This window comes from Lates calcarifer, linkage group LG13, assembly GCF_001640805.2.
Source record: "Lates calcarifer isolate ASB-BC8 linkage group LG13, TLL_Latcal_v3, whole genome shotgun sequence".
NCBI classification, from domain to species: domain Eukaryota; kingdom Metazoa; phylum Chordata; class Actinopteri; family Centropomidae; genus Lates; species Lates calcarifer.
Genome location: NC_066845.1, coordinates 13,969,332 through 13,989,704, shown reverse-complemented (window position 1 = coordinate 13,989,704; position 20,373 = coordinate 13,969,332). Strand labels below are relative to the sequence as shown.

The following is a 20,373-nucleotide window of genomic DNA, read 5'->3' as shown; positions in this document are numbered from 1 at the left end:
GGTGTAAATCACAAGTTTCATCACAATACAATATTATATCGATTCAATGGACAACGACTCGATGTTTGCCGATATCACAAAGTCTGCTGCGATACAATTTTGATTTGATTTGATTCAGGAACCAGCGATTGATGAGACAATATCATTGCTGATTTAACGCAGTCACTTTCATTCATATCAAATCACAAACTGCAACTAAAATATCATTTGATGTTTTTATTTCTGAGTTCAACCAGACATTTAAATGAAAAACTATCTTCTATTGATTATTTACTATAAAGTGCCACATTCTGATATATTGAGCTTTAAATGTTTCACATTCTATAAACTGAAAGAACATTAAATTCCTTTTGTTTACATTAAAACAGGATATTGTGTAAACCTGAGTATTTTTTCTTGAAGTGGCGTGGTTGAAACACAGCGTGCAACTTGTCAGTAGACTTGTCATTTCTCCAAAATCCAAAAATGTTTCCAGACCGTTGATTTATTCACCAGAGCAGAGACAATATCTTCACCTACTTTTTTGTAGCTGCTTGCCATGACGCTGCCCGGTGTGCGCACTCAGGTGCAGAAAGAAAAATATTAAATGGTTGAGAAAAAATCTTAAATGGTTGTATCCGTTCATTTCTCTCTCTGCCATGCCCACTTTGGGGTCCCTTTTTCTCTGTAATTTTCTACGCAGTCCATTTCCTCATCATCTTCTCTCTTGCCTTCATTGTCTTCTCTAACTCTGCTCTCTCAGTCAGAATCAGTCTGGTGTGTCTCAGAGGGACTGCAGGGATGTTCTCCTGCCATGGTTCTTTGTCACACCTCTCTGCTCCATTGGACAGAAGATGGAGACACTAAAAACTCTTCCCCAAATGCACTTTGTGAGAAACTTAACGGCAGACATTTTAGATGTGAGCAAAGTTTTTATGTTTTCCTCACTGACTGACTCTGAAGTCTTAATAGTTTATTTAGTAAAGAACTATTTACCTGTCAGCTCTGTAGTTTAGTTTGATGGAGTGAACCCCCCAAAACCTCAAACCATAAAGGCACACACACACACACAGCTAGTTTATTAAATCGCCTTATATATTATATATATAATAGACTGATGTAGAAAGCAAGATATAGTACTGTATGGTATATATATGATATGGTATGATATACCATATGATTTTGGTCAAAATTGAGTTGTATGATAGAAAAAGATTGGAAAGTAGGTTTCAGACCACAGCTTGACAGTAGTTCCCAGAAGCCCAGACAAACACTGGCTAATTGTTAGTGTCATTAGGGTTAATTTTACATTTTTTGAGAGACTTGCTGTGTTGATGCTGTGGATAAATCATTCGTAGAAGAGAGGGTGAATGGAGTATAGAGATACTCTGCTCTGCATACTGAGGATTTACATATGTAATATATCAGAGGTGGTATGTTGTACCACATACCAAAAAATATATTATTAATAATGATATGGTATAAAGGATTTAAAGTAACTCACATTACTACTGATGCTGTAAAGTAGTAGTTTTTCATGTACTTAGATTTTTTGAGTACACTGTAAAATCAGTGCTTGGTCATTTCATTACATTTGTTTTTTATGCTCCATTTGTGAAGACAAGAATTACAGAGTAACAGCACAGTAGTTTTGCAGTTACAGCACAATCTTTAGGGCAGTACAACCTAACTACTGAACTATGGACAGTATCTGTCAGAGTAAATTGTTAGTAGAATGCTATATTTGAATTTATATGTACAGTTCACAGAGCAGGTGGCATATTACTACAAAATGATTTATTTTCTAAGGACCGCCAGTAGTCCTTGTACATTATTCATTGCCAATTACATGGACAGAGTTCCCATAATTGTGTGATGCTGTGTGCTGTTTATGCAGTCCTCAGTTCTGGGCAGTTTAAAGATGCTTTTCAGCAACGGCCGAAGACACATAAACACACACACACACTGGTCTTACTATAGTCGTGAGGAGACTTGAAATAGTGCACTCCCTGTTCTCTAAGCTTAACCATTAAAAGTAAATGACTAAATCAAACCTTAACCCTAACACCATCTAACACCTTCAAAAATATCTTTGTTGTGAGTACCAGCCCAAATGTCCTAACAATACTATGTCCTCACTATACTATGGTTTTGAAAATTTGTCCACACAAGCTTACAAAAACATTTGCATATACACAAATACAACTCCTAATGCATACATACAGGTAAATGCACATACTGTGCACTCAACCGTATTTGCCTTTCTTGTGAACTCTATTTTAACCTTCACACATTTGGCTTATCATATGCTTTTAAATACAGAGCAGGGCTTCTGGGTGGATGGTGTCACCTTTTCCTCATAGTTTGACCATACTGAGCATTTGATAAAAGCTGTATTAGTTTATTAGATTGTCTGATGTCAGGTTGTATGACACATCAACTAGATACGACATGCAGCTGTAGTACAGAGTCACCCTGTTCAATCAAGCAGTTTGTACAGTTGCAGGGAAAACTTTGGGCACCCCTGGGCAAATGACATATTTTGTTGATTTTTGAAGTGAAAAGAAGTAACTACAACCCCTGCGGCAAACAAACTATAAATAATGGGAAATTCTTCAGGTCTTAATGCACTGTTACTTTCATGAACTAAGAAATGTAGAAAACTAAAAGTTAGGGCAAACCGTTAAGTCAGTACTTAGTAAAACCCAGCTAGCAGAAGGGGGGTGGGGGGACAGTTACTTCTGTTCCTGCCACAGTTACTGTTTAATTTCTATTTTGTAGTTTCATGAAATAAAAATAGCTACAGGCCCATTTTAATGTCTTTTTGTTGCAGGGGTAGCATGTACTACTTTACACCACACTTCCCTCTCTCAATAAAATACTGTATGTGATTTGCCTAGTACTGCCCAAACCTTTGCAACTACATAACTTCTGCTACACAACATCTTCTGTGTTGTACATATTATACATCAAAACATTAGACATTGAATTGAACATGTATTTTCTTTCATCCAGTTGAGACTTTCCAAACACAGTGTTACCTTGAGTTCTTTGTTTTATAAATGCTCCTCAGTCAGTGTCAAACTGTCAAAGATGTAAATTTAAGGATGCGTTTCATGTGGGCATGGTGAGTGTAATGATCCAATATTTCAACCATCAATCTAACAGTGTGTGTCCTTGTTCTGCTGCAATTATGCAGTTCTGAGATATTTGTGGTTTTACTACCTTCTATTATGGGGAATGTAAAATACCACATAAATATTTTTTACTGCAGAGAAAAGAAGATTGACTCTTGCTGCGCCTTTGTTAGACTACCTCACAGCATGAAATAATATGTGCTAAACTAAAAGGTAAAATTCACGAGGGGAAGATTTTTGACTTCCTCCTTCCTACCATGACTGCAAACTTTCGTCATTACATTTTCAATTCGGTCTTCTTCCTTCTACCTCATCGCTAGTCTTGTCTCAGTCTCGTTTACTGTCATCCAGGCTTCAACACGCTGACTTAATGTATCCCTGTTATATGTTCTGTCTCTGCCCTCAACCTTACAATTTACCTATCTACAAATATTGCTGTCTACCTGTCCTGCTGTCCTCTTACCTACCTTCCACCCCTGTCCCATTAATGTCACTTATGTGTCTCTTACCAAACATTAAAGTGAAGGCTTCCAGTCACCAGGTGGAGAAATGGTGCCGATAGCATCACAGTGAAATGTTTTCACTGAGGTTGTAACACAAGTGCTGGTGCATAACATATCATATAATCTATGACAAACTTCAATCATAATGATTGGAAATTAAAAGTAGATAAGACATTTAAAGAATAACATTCTGTAACTGAGAAATTTTTCATTGTTTTAAGAAGATATTGATCCCTCAGAGTAGGCTATATGTTAGGTTAAAAAGAGGACGATGGATCCATATAGCAAACTGACAATTTAACACCATGTTTAGCCCAATTGGTTAAGATGTGAAGGATAGCTTGGAGTGATTGCCACATGGATAACCCTTGCAGGTCATTATTCTTAATTAGTAACATCTTCTCAGTTCATTATCTCTGGCTTAACTGATAACACTGCTGTTTGTCAACAGTCATTTGGACCTGCCGATAACATTTAGTAGTACTGCTAGAGGCCTAAATGTCAGTGCTGGAAAATGTAGACCTGGTTTCAGGGATGAGACAACAGGGACTCTATGAAACAACTTGTGGCACATGAATAACAAATTTGATTTTAGAAGGGTAAAGACATATTATAGGTTTTTTTTAAAACATGAAACTGCAGTGGGACATTGGCATATTAAGACAACTATGATTGGAAGCACAACTGAGTGGCTGATAGTGAGTGAATGTGAACAGCAAAAAATGTGGAGAAAACGACACATTTTGAGAACTATATTGTGTGTGTGTGTGTGTGTGTGTGTGTTAGTGTGTGCATGTGGTTCCATCCCGCAGGCTAATAATCATTGCCTCTCTCCAGATGGAGGAGTGTACCCGACTCAGCAGAGGTCTTCCTGCTTCCTCAGGGCAAGGAAAGTAGGGGGTTGCAGTGTGTGTGTGAGAGTGTGTGTGTGTGGGTGCATTTGTGTGTTTGAGTGCATATGGAGGGAGGTATTGAACTGTCACTTACCGGGAATCCTCCAGGGGACGGACATCACACAGAGAAGAGGGAGAGGAAGCCAAATTAGATAAAGGCTTTTGGCACCATCAATCTACAACAGACAACTTTGTTAGCACATACCTTCACTCCCTTGCTCTACTGAAAAACTGACAGTGTCATTGCTGCTGTGTAACTGGACGCAGTCATCTGTAACCCTTTATGGAAGTACTGCTACAACAGAAAGTACAAGTAGCTAAGTTTGGATGGTATCCCTTGAGTAAACACCATTACACTTTGTGGATATTACCTTTTATTAGTCACAACAAATGGGAATTGCATCAGCAGAATGTCAGCTGAATCACAGCTTTCTAAATCTGCCTTTCTGTTCATGCAAAGGCTTCAGTTCAAACATAATATTCAGAGAAACAATAATAAGCGTCTTGACACATAAATTATTCATAAAAGCCTTTACAGGCAAAGTTGTGTTGATAGATCTGACACTTAGATCCATATGCTGAGTTTCAAGGCACCTGCAGAGGCATACTCTTCACATAAAAGTTTAATATTGATCTTTTTCATCTGTCTTTACTGCTTCATGGTTTGTCATTCATTCATTTTAGGTTGTTCAGTAGATTTTTTGATAGTATTGCCAGGACTCCAATTAGAATGTTTTATATGAAATATAACAATAATATTCCACAAATGCAACACACTCACTGATCTCCACTCTTTTACTCTTTTACAAGCTTTTTTTATTTTTTAAATTTTTTTTTGCACAAATACTAGCAGAGAGGATTCATATTTTCAATGAGCGCACAGCTTTTCGGGTGCCCCTGGCTTCGTGTGAATGACAGGTGGAAATGGGCTTCTTTCTCACTCTGTCAGTGCAGATAGGTGGTGTCACAAGGTCTACCTGTAGCAGAAATGTGTCTGAGAAGAAGTGGACTACAGAACACCCACTCAGTCTTATTACACAAATGTGCTTGCATACATTCACTCACTATACCGATGATGAAATGTACAGTTTCCGCATAACTACTTGTGGGTTGTGAATAAATTATTCACAGATGTGCACACACACACATTCTTACATTTACATAATACAGCATAAATCTACATCTACAGGCACTAGAGGAGAGTGACTTTAGCTGGCACATTAATCATGCTATGAGCACAGGACCGCATCTGTTCAAGTTGACAGAATATTCTCTTGTGATTCTGGTACAAAAAATTCCATTCATCTCAAGCATAACTCTTATCTATGACAAATGACTATACAACACTTCTTTTCCCACCTCATCTGAAAACGTGAGTGACACAACATTTTTGGATGTTTATTGTTTTGCCTTTACCATCTCAATCCAAGCTCTCAGCACTGAAGCACTCAAGTAATTCACAGTAAATTGCCTCCATCACCAACCAAGTTAAGCTCCCACAGGGAGAAATGAATCACTGTGAGAGAATTAAATCTCATCTTGTCTGGTCTTGTTCTTTGCCAGTGTTTAATACCTTTTAACTTGATAATTAGTGTAGCCAAGAAGAGTGAGAGGATAGAACAATCAAGACACACTCCGTCTGCAGCAGGCGTGTTGAAATGATGCCCTCTGGTGGTTGAAGTATGTATGTTGCTTCTTTGGCAGGAAGATCATGCAGTCTTATACTGTGACACCCTGATGCATTTTGTAACAAAAAGGCAGTCACTTTGGCTTCATAGTAACAAAATAACTGGTAGTTTGATGATGATTCAGAGTTGTCATTATAACGTTATGGCTGGAGTCAGGATTGAATACTGGGGCTGAGGCAGAGATGGGTATTGTATATTAGAAGGATGCCATCTAGAGTCAGGATGCAGACAGTGCAGAGTGATGCACTGAGCTGTAGAGGTGTTCGCTGAACCATTTCATGGGGTGAGATGGAGAAGTGTGAAGCGAGAGGGTTAGGGGGGAAATGGCACACTCTCACGCCTTCTATTGCTGCCACTCCTCCCTCCCACCCCTCCCTCACACAAACACAAACACACACACACAAGACACACCATCCCCACAGTGACTAGCGGTACGGTTGACAGACAGATCTCCCAGAGGTCTTGGAGGTCCTCAGGGACCCGGTGGTCAGTGAGGTGGATATTCTTAATGTCAGCCCTTGACTGTCAGGGCAAAAATGCCCACTAACTGTGCTAGTGACTCAAAAGTCATTAGGGCATTTGGTAATACAGTAAAATGCTCTACACTGTCACTGTTAGCAAGATGCAGTTTGAAAACAGTATGGCAATGCATCATTCACGTTTTGTCATAATGTGTTGCACTGCAGCTGCTCTTGTTTTATCTTTAATCTAAGGGAGAAAAAACACAGAGTTCATTACGATTTACTCTCTGATCTTTATTTTGCTTCCAGGATAACTCTGACAGCTTGTCTTGCTTCGCTGAATGAGGCGAACTATGTGAGAGCTTAATTTTCTCTCAAGGTTGCCTGTTATGAAAGCTCAAATATAAGGTCAACTGTTCCCTTTGTATTCCATGTCCATATTATAAGCTTACCTTTTATTTGCACGGATTTAATGCCTTAGCTAAGCTAGAGCATGTGCTGCGCAGGCACAGATATTTTAATGCTTAATTCAGCCGCATTCATTGTGACATTAATTTGAACCATTTTAAAACAATGACAATGCACAGTACATCTAACAGGAGACATCATGTGTTGTCATCAATACCTCTGAACCCTCGGTGCTTTTATCTCTACACCAGAGAGTCAGATCACATTGAATCACTCTTCTACCGGTCTGAACATGTCAGATCTATCACAAAGAGAGGTGTTAATTTATGTTTTTCATATCTTTTGTTTTGACAAGCACTTGGGTATTTGAGTGCTGTGTATTGGTAATTCGCCAGAGACAAACAGTCTGAGTGACTAGAAATAGAAAGGCACACCAAATTCAGTACACCAACAAAGAAGTAGAAGTAAAAATAGCTGGCTCATTTTTGGCAGTGCGCTTCATTATCAAGCATTCAAGTCATTTAGAGGTGTAGCTCTGCTGATAAGGTTTTCCATTGTTAATATGCTCCAGGTTGCTGCTGTACAGCTCTGTGGATGGTTGTAGGGTGTGAGCCAAAAGCATTTATAGAAGGTAGTTGGCCTTGTGTCCTAAGACAATGAGAGTAATTAATTAGCCTGTAGTGGCTATCTCCCTGATAATCTCAGGCTTCTGTAGAAGTAGATGATAAATATTATAAAATTAGACTTTTGAGTATATTTAGTGTTAAGTGATGATTAGGGAAGAGATATAGCATAAAACTAAAAATCGATGGGAATTTGGTGTGAAGAGCCTGATCAGATGTAATAGATAATGTAATATACTGATATCATACATATTTTAACTTGTAACTCTATTAGGACTGACACAGTCAATTATTTAATGTTGTTTATTAATGTTAATTAATGTGTAATGATGTTAAAGATTTATTGGAATTTCTTTGAATAAAATTGGTCCAGAATGACAGAGAAATGCTTATTTTTGTCATCTATATGTCAAACGCTTCAATCATTTTTAGATACACTTAATGTAATGTATTCAGCCCTAAAATTGCTATTTGTATCTTAAAGGTCAAAATCAATTCATCAGTACATCATCATCAATCATCATCAATACGTTTATTGTCTTTTCTGTTAACTTTATAATTCCATCCTAACATTCATGCCAATACAGCAAACTGAATTGCGTCAACGTTGTTTAAAGGGTATTAAAAATTAGTTAATGCAAGATGAAAATCCCATCAACAGTTCTGTTTTTAGTGGCTTTTTTTAAAACCACTTGAGAGCTTTTTAATGTGCAAATCGGTAAGTAGGTCGTACTCCCCTCCACTGCCACGGCACCAAGTTGTTTAATGTGCTTACATCTTCAAGCTCCATCTGAATTCACTCTATAAGACAGAGCTTTGACTCCGCTTCACACATTTCCCTTTTGACCACCATACAGTGCCTCATCACATCTCTTCCCTCTCTTCCCATTCTCTCCATCTTGCCCTCTCTCTCTGTCTGTCTCCATCTCTCCTGTTTTTTTTCCCCATGCGCTGAAGCAATCTTTTTCTCTGGCATTTTATCCCCTTTCAATTTCAGCTTATTCATCAATTGTATTGGATTTTATTTTATGTCTCCCCTTCTCCCTCTCTCGCCCTCCGTCTCTCTCTCCCTCTCTCTCTTTTTCTCATCTTGGAGACAGTAGTGTGCATGCAGCCTCAAATCTAAGCCGCGCTGCTCCGTTTATGCGCTCTGCGCTGCTCTCGTTTCCTCTCCTCTCCCCTCTGCGCTATACTGCACCGCACTGCACTGCTCGTCTCTCCTCTCCTCACATCTCCATCTCTCCTCCTTCTTTTTCTCTCCTCTTTCTTCTTCTTTACCTGCATCCCTCTCACATTGCAAGCTCTTTTCTCTGCTGTGCATTGCTGCGCTCTGCTCTGTTTCTTTGGGAAAATATTGAACACTCTTGGTTTTTTCGCGCCAGAGCTGAGTACACTCCAGCTACTGGTGGAAGAGGAATCAGATGCTTCTGGTGCTTCAGATTTGGCTTGCCTCGAACTCTTTGGATCTGTGTGTGCCGGAGTGGAGGAGAGGGCAGGGAGGGAGAGGGAGAGGGGGCAGAGAGCTGCCCAGGTGAGAGCATCATCTACTTGGGGAAGTAAAGGCTTCAAGGTGGTGGCGGTAGTGGTTAATGGTTGTCCGTCGAGGGTCATGCCCTGGGACTTGTGTGCTTTTCGGCAGTTGGAGTTGGAGACCCTCTCCCATTTTTGCCCCCCTAGTGGGGCAGCACTGATCCTGGTGCCGGGGAAAGCCGCCGGGCACCAGTGGCTGCACCGTGAAGAGTGGGCACCATGAACCAGCTGGACGCACCACGGCCACTCAACTGGACCATCAGAAAACTGTGCCATGCAGCCTTCCTGCCATCTGTACGACTGCTAAAGGTAAAAGAACATAGGGGGAGGGAGACTGAGAACAAGAGAGTGGGAATGAACTAAAAAATAGATGCCCCAGGAGATGTATTGTAAAAAATGTCAGGCAGCCCTCCTGCTATCTTGCTGCTTTCTGAAGGAAGATGAGTAGAAAGAGGTGTGAGGATGCAAAATGAATGCTAGAGAAGCTGCCATGCCACATCTCAGGCTTCCCTCAAGTGTACTTAGTACATAACCCAGTGGATGTAAAGCAGGCATTAAGAAGGAATAGATGGAGGGATTTAGTCGAAGATAAGAGTGGAAAAACTGCCAGCATAGAAAACTCACTGAGATGGGAGCATAAAGGTTTGAAAGAGTGGGGATGTGCAAAGAGTGGAGGATAAAAATGGAGATGGGCTGAAGTGGGAGCATGATGTTAGAGAGGTGCACAAAAATGTTAGAAACTGAAGAAGCAGTGACAAAGAAAAGTGTTGGAAAAAGAAAAGGCAAAGATTTATAAATTACTGAGAGCAAGAAAAAATGAAGGAAAGAGAATATACAACAGGACATGGGAAGGAATCAGAGGGTGAGTGTGGATTACAGGGGTCCAGTGTTAAAACAGCGAGGAGGTTACACAAAGGGTGAAGGTGAAAGCATTAAATGTAGACAGTTGAGGGGGGTAAGAAAAAGAAACGAGAAAGGGCAAAAGGAATGGTGGTGAACAAAAGAGGCAGAATGTAAAGAGAGGATTTGTAGGGATGGATGAGCAGAAATGTTGAACTGGAAATGACAGACAGTACACAGGAGATTCAGGGAGAGGTGGATGTGCAACACCAAATCCCAGTGGACAGGTGTTAAGATGAATTCAACAATGCACAATGCACAGTAAAGCCTACGTTTGGAGTTGCGTATTTTGTTAGAGTAAGCCAGGTTAAGTTAGCACTTTTCACCTCATCACCTGAGCAGAAGTGTGTAACATAATGTGCATGAAAGGGTGTATATTCATCATGGTTGTATCTGAGCATGTGTGGGTGCATCTGTGTATGTGTCTTACAGCCTCTGTAAATCCAAAGAGCCTTTTTACGGCTTGTTTACAGACATTTGTAGCAGAAAACCTCATCTTTATTCATTCATGTGCTTTTATAAGCCAGTTACAGGCACTCCGTAAGGAGGGCTATTGTTGGAGGTCTTGAATGCCTCTTCTTCACTCTCCTTTGATCTGGCTTTATCAAAGTGTCTCACAGAGCAGTGATGCTGTGATGTTGAACCACACAACCAGAGTGCCTGGGCTCACATGTCAGGCATTTGCATTTGTATTGCCTGGTTAAATGAATATCATTGTAATCCTTGATTAAATGTGCATTGGGTCTGTTTGTGCACTGAAACTGTGTGTTTGTGTGTGTGTGTCTTAGTATGCACATGGTGTGGTTGCTCATACTTTACTGTGGGTCTTTACGTGAGGATGCAATTTTGAGAGTGTAGTCTCTCTGCATGTGTTTAAAGCATTCAAATCACTGCAGAGTGCTGTAAATGTAATGGAATATATTCCATTTAAGAAAAAAGCTCATAAATTGAACCAATAAACATTTCTAAATTATAGGTGATTTTATTAAGTAAAACTAATTTTAAAATCCACTCCAAAAACCCCCCCTAAAAGTTTGAATGAATTTACACAAATTAGTCATCTGAGTGTTTTTTTCCCCCTAAGCAGCATGTCTGAACATCAAGACTTGAATAGATGATGTCATCAAGTCAGTTTTTTTGGATTTCCATTGACACTGAACAAGTGAGGCCCCTCTGTAGGTTCATAACTAGACCAAAATAAGTTATATTTGATTTTAGGGCTCCCAACTGTGAAACAGAAAAATGTTCCCATCCCATATTCCCTCTGTGTGTCCAAGGGCTGATTACGAAACAGCTCCAGAATTAACATCATTAGCACCGTGCTGTCTTTGCTGTTTAGCTCAGGATATACTTGCTCAAATGATGTAAAAATGAGTTGTAAAATAACATTTTAAAAAAATCATTCTGGGTGGATCGTCAGAATGACTCCTTCTTTTAAGCGTTGCTGCTGTTTAATAGCCGACTTTTTGTTTTGAGGTTAAAGTCTCTTATGGTTTGTTAGCACAGTGTTAGTACCTTGGGAGAAGCTACAGAGGATTATGGTTCCTGAAACTGTGTTTACTGTATGTGAATCCCCCTAGGGACACATCAGGCTGTCAGTGTGAAATTAGTCTAATAGGCCTGTCATTATTGTTGGAAATTTCTGCACGACAAGCACTTTCCTCCCATGTCCCTCTAACTCATTACCTGCCCGCTGCTGCCAACTGCATACTTATGCTTGTGTGTGCATTTGAGTGTGACTACAATTTATAGGCTGTCAGAGATGTTTTCTGTCTTCCTTGGGCAGGAAAATATGTCCAACAGATTTTTACGTAGGTGTGTGCCTGTGCCTGTGCACATGTCTCTCTATGTGTATGTATGTGCATTTATAATGCAGTGCTACCGGCACAGTTGACGTTGCAGCAAACATGTACCCTGCAAGCACCAATATGTCAGCAAATGATAAGAACCCTGTGGCCTGATCAGCGTGTGGGAGACACCTGCAAAAACTACATTTAATCAGAACGGAATCTTTCACCAATAAATGCAACGGTCTACATTGTGTAAGTCCTACCACCATATCTGTCTCCTCAAAGCTGACCAGTAAAGCAGTCTAATGGCATACGCAACCAACCTAACCTGCTTTTACCATTCAAGCAGTTACTAAAAAATGTATTACCAGTTTCCCCATCTTATAACCGACCTGCCCCACCCTTAAATAATCACGAAGCAAGTGGATGTGTGTGTGTGTGTGTGCATGAGACTAACCTGAAGCATGTTCAGTTATTGATCATCCGAAGATATCATTTTCACAGTGGCAAGGCCCTGTAGCCCATAGCATTGATTTGAAATTGACTCTGTTTGGCATTTTATCCATCAGAGAACCAAGGCTTACAGTGTGGAAATCTGTGTGTGTGTGTGTGTGTGTGTGTGGCAAATCTTTCGTCATTGTTTGTTCTTTGTTCTTTGTTTGTGCAACCTGATGTAAAGATGTTTGTTCATTTCTCAGTTTGGGTCTATGGTCTATTTGTCTGTATGTCTTTTATATCAGCTCAAAGATAAATGTGATCTGTGTGAGTTCTGTGTCAGTGTGAATGGACTTCAGACCTAGTTCACACATACACAGGTATTTATTAAAAAGGGGGTTTTCTTTCTTCATTCTTAGAAAAACATCTCCATCCATATGAAAATGCAAGAACATGCAACCGTAAAGCCACCTTGGTCAATCAGAAGTCTGAAAAAAGTTTTTATCTGTTCTAATATGTTTTCCTAAAACACAGTTTGCATGTGGATGATGAGCCAAAATGCATAGAAAAAGCTGCATTTTAAGAAATACTAGTGTGGACTGGGCCTCAGTCTCAGTGGATTCACAAGTTTAATGAGGAAGATTTGCTGTCAAGTTATACAGAATACAAATTTGTTTTAGTTAAAGATATCCCCAAAATACTTGTTTTTGTCTGTTAGGGCAGTAGCACTACACTAACTCACTTTTATTAATGATCTCAAACTGACAATGAATCACATTTATACTGACATGAGTGTTCAACAAGTAATTCAATTCATTACAACAGCTTCCTTCTGACCTTTAAAATGGCAAGCAATTGGTCAAGTGCCACTTCACAGAAGAGTAATGCCTCTATCAGACAATTGGGGGGGGGGGCATGTGAAAAAAGGAGAGACACACACACACCTGGAGTTTCACTCTAGTCCATGTGCTATCATCCTGTGTGTCTTGCCAGAAAGCCATTCAGAGTCGTACAGATTTTAGTTTATCGTCCATTTGAAACCTTGTGCTCCCTTTATCTGGACCTTTACAAAAGTGCTCTTTGCTGCATATGTTTGAGTGCAGATTCAATCAAAATTTCCTTTCTGTCAGAGCTGGTGGCTTGTTCCTGAAATAATTATATATTTGCAACATTGACAGCTGAGATGTTCCAAGTTTAAGCCAGGGATTTTGTGTAGACTCAGTGGGATCAAGTTTGAAACAGGGAAACAATATTGGACAGAGAATCAGAAATAGAAAATCTGTCTTCTTTCATCCTCTCTTGGCAACTTAAATGCTTCTTTCGTATTCACTAAAATTCTGTTTGTTTCAGTCACGTAGCTTTGTATTTTCTTTTTCTTTAAGATGACAGCCTCTCTTACACTTCATATTTTGTGTGCTTTTTTTATATCTTACTTTTGATCTTTATATTACATTAACAGCCTCTTATTTATCAGTTTTAAGGGAATTTTATTTCACATCTTCTCACCCTCTGAGGAAATCAGACAGTTAACACCTCTGCAGTGCTGTGCAGTAATTGTGTAAAGAAAATACTGCATACAGCAAATACAGTAATAATCCTTTCTTTGGTTTTCTGCCCATCCTTTCTTGTCTCTACCTTCCATCTTTTCTCTGTTGTGTCCTGTCTGTCTTCCTTTCTTTCTTTCTCTCATCTTCTTTCTCTCCATCCCTCTCCGTCTTTGTTGCAATCTCCTCTCTTTTTGTCTCTCTATTCCTTTTATTCCATTTCCACCCATAATCATAAAGCATAGATAACACTCCATCTTATGCAAAATACATGGAGGATGGGATGTTGCTGCTAAAAAAAATAAATATATCTCTTAAATGCTAAAAATACATTTGTGTTACATAAAAAGATGCAGTGGTCTGATGCTTTTTATCATCTAGTTTCGCTGCGAGGAGTGAATATGTGTTCATGTAAGTTAAGCAGCAATCTTACATAATGATATTTATAAAAAACATCTGTTTTAGATGTGAATTCTGATACCTATAATATACATTATGACCAAGGAGCAAGGTACATGCTGTCACCCATAGGTGGCACCACCCATTTTTGTATGTACAGTAGATTCAATAAGGTAGACGGATACAGTAGATTTCAGACAAAGATTGTTACCTTAAAAGCCTGGAGCACTGCCTGCAAGGGTTTGCACACACACACACACACATACACACACAGACACATACAGTTTCACATGCATGTGCACTTTTCATAACTCTCTACTAGAAAGTGATGGGTGCAGCAGTCAGCAGCACTGCACCTTATTGCAAAGAGCATAATACATTCCTATGTTGTAATCACTGGGTCTATTTAACTCTGTTCAGTTTGATATGGCACCATCCATGAAACAGCCCATTACTGTTTACTGTGATTGTTGGAGCAACTAAAGTGGTGCAACAGAATGTTTTTTTTTTCAGGCTGAGTTTTTACATTAGTCACACTGTGTACAACAAATGTTGTGCTTCATTTACACATTCTGATAAATCATTAAGATTGGGACAGCAGGGATTGTTCCAATTACCAAGCTTTCAGAAACCACAGATTACCTGATTAAATTTTCCATGTCGTGTGATAAAAACATCCATAATATGCACGTTACATTAAAGTCTTTGTGTGCATTTTGTTGTTATTGAGTTTATTTAAGCAGAGGAAGCGCACATAGCATACAGAATGATAATAGCTAGTCCCTGTACAGGTTAACATAAAAACATAATATGTTACTTACACGCAGGATACAACATTACAACAAACAACAAGGTCACAAACAAGATCAATTACAAACTGCCCAAACTGACACACTTAATTTACACGAAACCAATGACAAAAACATTGAACATTAAATATACAAACATAAAACATCATTATGTGGATGGGAATTCAACATGTGTTCAGTATGAAGAAAATTAGCTACTCATCCAATATTTCTCCATGCTGTTCACTTGTGTTCTGCAGTGCATTGGAGGTCAGTCCTGTTCCTCCCCAAAACACCACACTCTTTTTCTCTCTTACTTCCACACTTACTGACAGATCCCAAAGTGTTGAGAACAAATGCTTCTTGAGTGTTGAGTGAAACTGGAAGAAACATGTTGTCATGCACACACCTAAGGGAACGTCCTTTCCCCTGTTTCTCACTCTCCCTCCTCTTCTTCTGTGGTGTGTGAACAGGCCTCAAACTCACAGGGATGTCTCAATGCTTGCCTGTTTATGTCTCAATTAACCAGCAAATACCGCATTTATGAGATTTCAATTAAAACATTATCTCACTAATAAGCCAAAACGAGAACATAAGCTGCCAATTAACACCTCATTTCTTTATTTGGGCACACAAAGACTTAATATTTCCTATTTGGCATGCTTCCACTCAACATCATGGGAAGTGAAACAAGCTGTTTGCAAATTTGTCTTTTATGCATTCTGAAATATTTGGATCTTTAAACAGGAAACCAGCTAGAGGAAACAATGTGTTGTCACGCTGTTTGTACTCTTTGTTTCTAAAAGCATTTGTCCTGAATTAATGCAACAGCTAGTACAGCATCATTTTACCTACCAGTCAGCTGCTGAATCATTTATGAGGATCGATGCTGAAAGGACCTGCAGATTCAGAATAAATGTATAATTTGTCAAACCACTTCTAGCTTTCACTGTGGAAATTTCTCACATGCCAGTATACAAACATGAGCAAGACACACGTACACAAATGCAAATCCCATATCCATCCACCCACAGCTCTCACTTTGTTGTCGGAGCTGTAGTATCCATGACACCAGCCCGAGAGTTATGAACTCTGAACAGTGAACCTTGACCTGTAAACTGTTAGGGGGAATTATATGCTATGGATGGAGGGCTGTTTAATTATGTATACGGACAGAAAGCCATGAATCCTCCTGATGTGCTTTATGAACAGTATATACTGGTGTAGAAAGTGTGACACTGGTATTGGGTGAATTTATAGTGTACATTTATTTATATGTTGCCTGGGGTGTATTTATGTGCAAAGAATTGTGCATGTAGTTTGTAGCTGTTGGAGTCTATGTGCAACTTTATGCTCCTGCATGTTTCTTCATTAAAAACAGAAGTGGTTCAAATCCTTTACCGTAAGTTAAAGTATTAGTACCATAGTGGATTAAAGGAGTTTGACATTTTTTTTTTTTTAGATGAGAAGATTGATATCACTCTCACATTCGTCTGTGAAGCTGGAGACAGCAACAGGTTAGCTAAGATCAGCATAAAGTGTTGAAATAGTGGAAAACAGCAAGCCTGACTATATCCAAACATAAAAAAACCCCAACTACCTGCACCTCTAAATCTCACTAATTAATATATCTACAAAACACAAAGAGTAGCAACAATAAGCTGTGGTGTTACAGGGGATTTGGTGGCAGACTGTTTCTTGGCTGGGAGCTGTTACTTCTGAAATGTTGTTGTCACTGTGCAGTTGCCAGACAATCAGTGGAGACTTCTCTTAGAAATAGTCCCACACGTAACCCCCTGTAACACTACAACTTCTTGTTTTTACTGTTCAGTAAAGCTCATTTCCCAAAATGTCAAACTATTCTGTAAATAGTCCATGAAGTTCAGATGTCTTCCAAATTTTTACTCAAATCAGAAAATATTGGTTATACAGATTACATTTATTAAATCACTTTAATTAATTAAGCGGTACTGTTTAGTCTGGGCTGTTTCATGAAGGTCGTTGGGCTGTGTGTGTGTCTGCATGTGTAACAGGATAGGCTGGTTTTGGTTGTCCTTAGTACATTAAGGGATATTTGTATATGCATGGAATTTACAGCTAATCAATAGGTCAACAATAAGTCAATAAATCCAATAATCAATACATTTCCATTTAATCACTCTCACATGTAATTGTCAGGGCTGTTAAAATAATGAAAGGACACGCTGAGGTGTGAGGGGAGGATAGGAAAAGTATTGAAATTGCATCCTGAGCTCAGGAGACTAAAATTAGAGGCTTTCTAATCATCAGAGCTGCAGCCATATTGTTACTGAGGCGTGTGTAATCAATCAAGCTGTTGTTCATGTTGAATTGAAGCCAGCCAATCAGTGCTACTTTGACAAAGGGGTGAAATGTGGCCAGGTAAGTCCAAGTTTCAAAATCAGCACCATGGACAGCGACTGCAGAGAATCTCAGACTTAAATCTCTGATACTCAAATGAGAGATATTCCAAGTCCAAACCAGATTTGGTTTAAATTTAATTTTATTATTCACTTCAGTCAGTTATTCACTAGGGCTGCATCTAATGATTATCTCCATTATTTTCAACTAATCTGTGAAATGTTTCGTCTATAAAGTGAAAATCTTACAAAATGTCCTTGACAGTTTCTAAGAACTCAGAGATATATTTATATGTCTTGTGTTGTCTGATTTTAAGTCCAAAACCCAGATATATTCAGTTTATCATCATGTAAAACAAATAAAATCTACAAATACTCACATTCTACATGTAAATGTTTAGACTTTTTCCTTGAAAAATGAGACAGACTACTCTACTCTCTTTGATTTACATTAAAGTGACAAAAATCATTACATGATCTGAACAGCATTTTAACAAATGTATAATTCCCATGGTGTTTTTCTAACAGTCCATGTGCTATCTGTCTGTTTCAGTGTGTGTGACTTGAGATTACATATGTGACCTTATTAGAATCTGTACTGATAGAGTTTCACCTGTTTAAATCTCAGACAAACTCATGGGAACAGACGTGTATTCATAACCGTCTGTGGATGTCTGCGCATGTGGTAGTCATTGAATAATTGATATGGCCTTGGTAATTGTGGTGTCTTTCTGTGTGTGTATAAAAGGCTGAGTCATGTTATAACTTTTTTAGATTTTAACCTATTATAAAGGCAACAAAAACCTCTGGTTGACTGCAGTACATTAGCCTGCACTTTTTGTTGACCCAGCTCAATGAATGAAAACTTAATAAAAAAAGTATTTTTCACACCCAACCTGCCTGGTTGCTCAAATTGAGGTGCCATTTATCACACAAAGATGGCAGACTCAGAAGACTGAATATTATTGTTTTCTCTCTTTGCATATTGCTGATTTAATATATTTCCTCAGTACTGATGGAGATCAAACATTTGGAGCTGCACTCAGTTGTATCTGCTGTATAAACAGTTACAGTAGTTTGGTCTTTATCATTTCAAGGCATCAAATAAAAAGAAAAGTGTTTTTTATTAGTTTTTACTCCCTCGTTTTAGAGTGGGCTGCACCAATGGTTGTTTCTGCCCCACAGATTTGTGGAGTACACATTAATCATTGTTTAGATTTTCATTGAATTTTAACTATACAGCAGGGGAAAAAATGCTTTTTTCTAAGTTTCCTTGCCCAGAGATACAGAGTGAACCCTGTGGTTGGTTGCTAATTATCTATTCTCCATGAAAAGATAGCATTTCTGGCACCTTGTCTGTTGTGTTGGAGGGCTGGTGCTGGAGCGTGACAGTCAAACGAAGAGGAGTGAATAAAAGATTTTTATAATATCAAAAGTGTTGAAAGGGAATAAGATTCTTTATGACAGGAAGAGTCTTTTAACAAAATGCTTTGATCTGAGAGAGCATTGGAGCAGAGCGCTCGCTCTCTGACTGTCCTGCCTTATGTAATGTTTCATTTGATCACTCTCGATCTGTACCTCTCTATCTGTTCCCTCTGTGTTTCCTCCCTTCTTCTCTCTCTCTCTCACACACACACATTCTTGTCAATATCCTAATGATCTTCTCCGTCTCCCTATACACATCTTTATTAAGGCCTTTAAACACTTTTTTTTAATTGATAATCAATATGTGGTCTTCAGTAAGGGTTTGGAGTGTTCAGCCATTCAAAAGTGCACTAGGGAATGGCAGCATTTTTTCTTTCTGTGCTGTTCTTTTTAATGATGTCTACGCTGGAGGAATCCACACCTGTCTGTTGCTGTTTTCTTTCTGTAACTGTTGCTGTACAATAACTCATCTCTCTCTTCCCCCCTGTTGTAAGCACTTTGTCAGCCTCTGTCTCTAACTCTGTATCCATCTCCCTACCAACACTGTTTTCTGCAGCTCACACAGTGGATTGTTTCAATGTTAGTGATCTCACTCGGGTCATTAGCTGGGAGTAGTGGCATCTTAAATCATGCTGGGGCAGCTTTAGTTCCCCCACATGCCTTCTCTAAAATGTTGCAACAAACTAACACACAAGAACCCCCCAAACAAAAGTACACATGCTGCCACTTATCGTGCACTCACATGTACACACATATAAGACTCAACACTCTCACCTACACAGAATACCACTCCCCAAACACACACACACACACACACACAAGCACACATATGCAGGCACCTAAAACAGGCTAACCAGAGAGACAGTGCTGTTTTATTGCATGAGTGTGATTAGCCTGTCTCCTCTCTGGCTCTGGAGTTGTAATGATATTTTTAATAGAAGTGAATTCCCTCTCCAGCAAAATGGAGGGAATGGATAAGGAGTCTGTATCCACTGCAGGCATTAGGGTTAATTTCCTCAGCGGAAGTGATACACATATGCACTAGCACACACATACACATAAACACACATGGATGCATGTGATTCATAAAGAGCATGAAGGCTCCTTGAAGATCATCTCTAGTACTAAGCCTCAATTTTTAAATCGGGTGAAAATAGCCTGGATTCCTGCGTGTCACCACTGGCCTCACAGGAATTAAGACCACATGTATGCAAATTGTCTTCCTCATTTTCGTTTCCCTCTCCATCTTCCCTTCCCTGTATCTCAGACTTCTATGCTTCTGTCTCTTTTACTCTCTATATCTCCTCCCAACCTCTTACCTATCTATCTCTCTAACTTTTGTCCCCTTTAAACGGGATGAAAGGCTCTAAATCTCATGGCACAGCTATAGGACAGCACTCTAGGGAGTTCTGCTAGCTGCAGCCAGTGTGTGTGCATCTGTGTGTGCATGTACATGTGTATACATAAGTTTGCCTGAGTTTCAATATAAATT

General features: G+C 39.2%; 1 protein-coding gene across 4 annotated transcripts in view; it reads left to right on the top strand.

The window, feature by feature from the left end:
• The window catches only part of trpm3 (transient receptor potential cation channel, subfamily M, member 3), a 131,154-nt gene that overhangs the window by 16,162 nt on the left and 94,619 nt on the right, over window positions 1-20,373 (top strand). For 2 of the 4 annotated variants that reach the window (XM_018669131.2, XM_018669130.2), the window contains exon 1: window positions 8,764-9,531. The exons of the other annotated variants lie outside the window; for them this stretch is intronic. In XM_018669131.2, coding sequence (XP_018524647.1) covers window positions 9,442-9,531 — 90 coding nt within the window. In that variant the 5' untranslated portion in view covers window positions 8,764-9,441. Of the gene's footprint in view, window positions 1-8,763; window positions 9,532-20,373 lie in introns of those variants that run through there. 4 annotated transcript variants of the gene reach the window in all.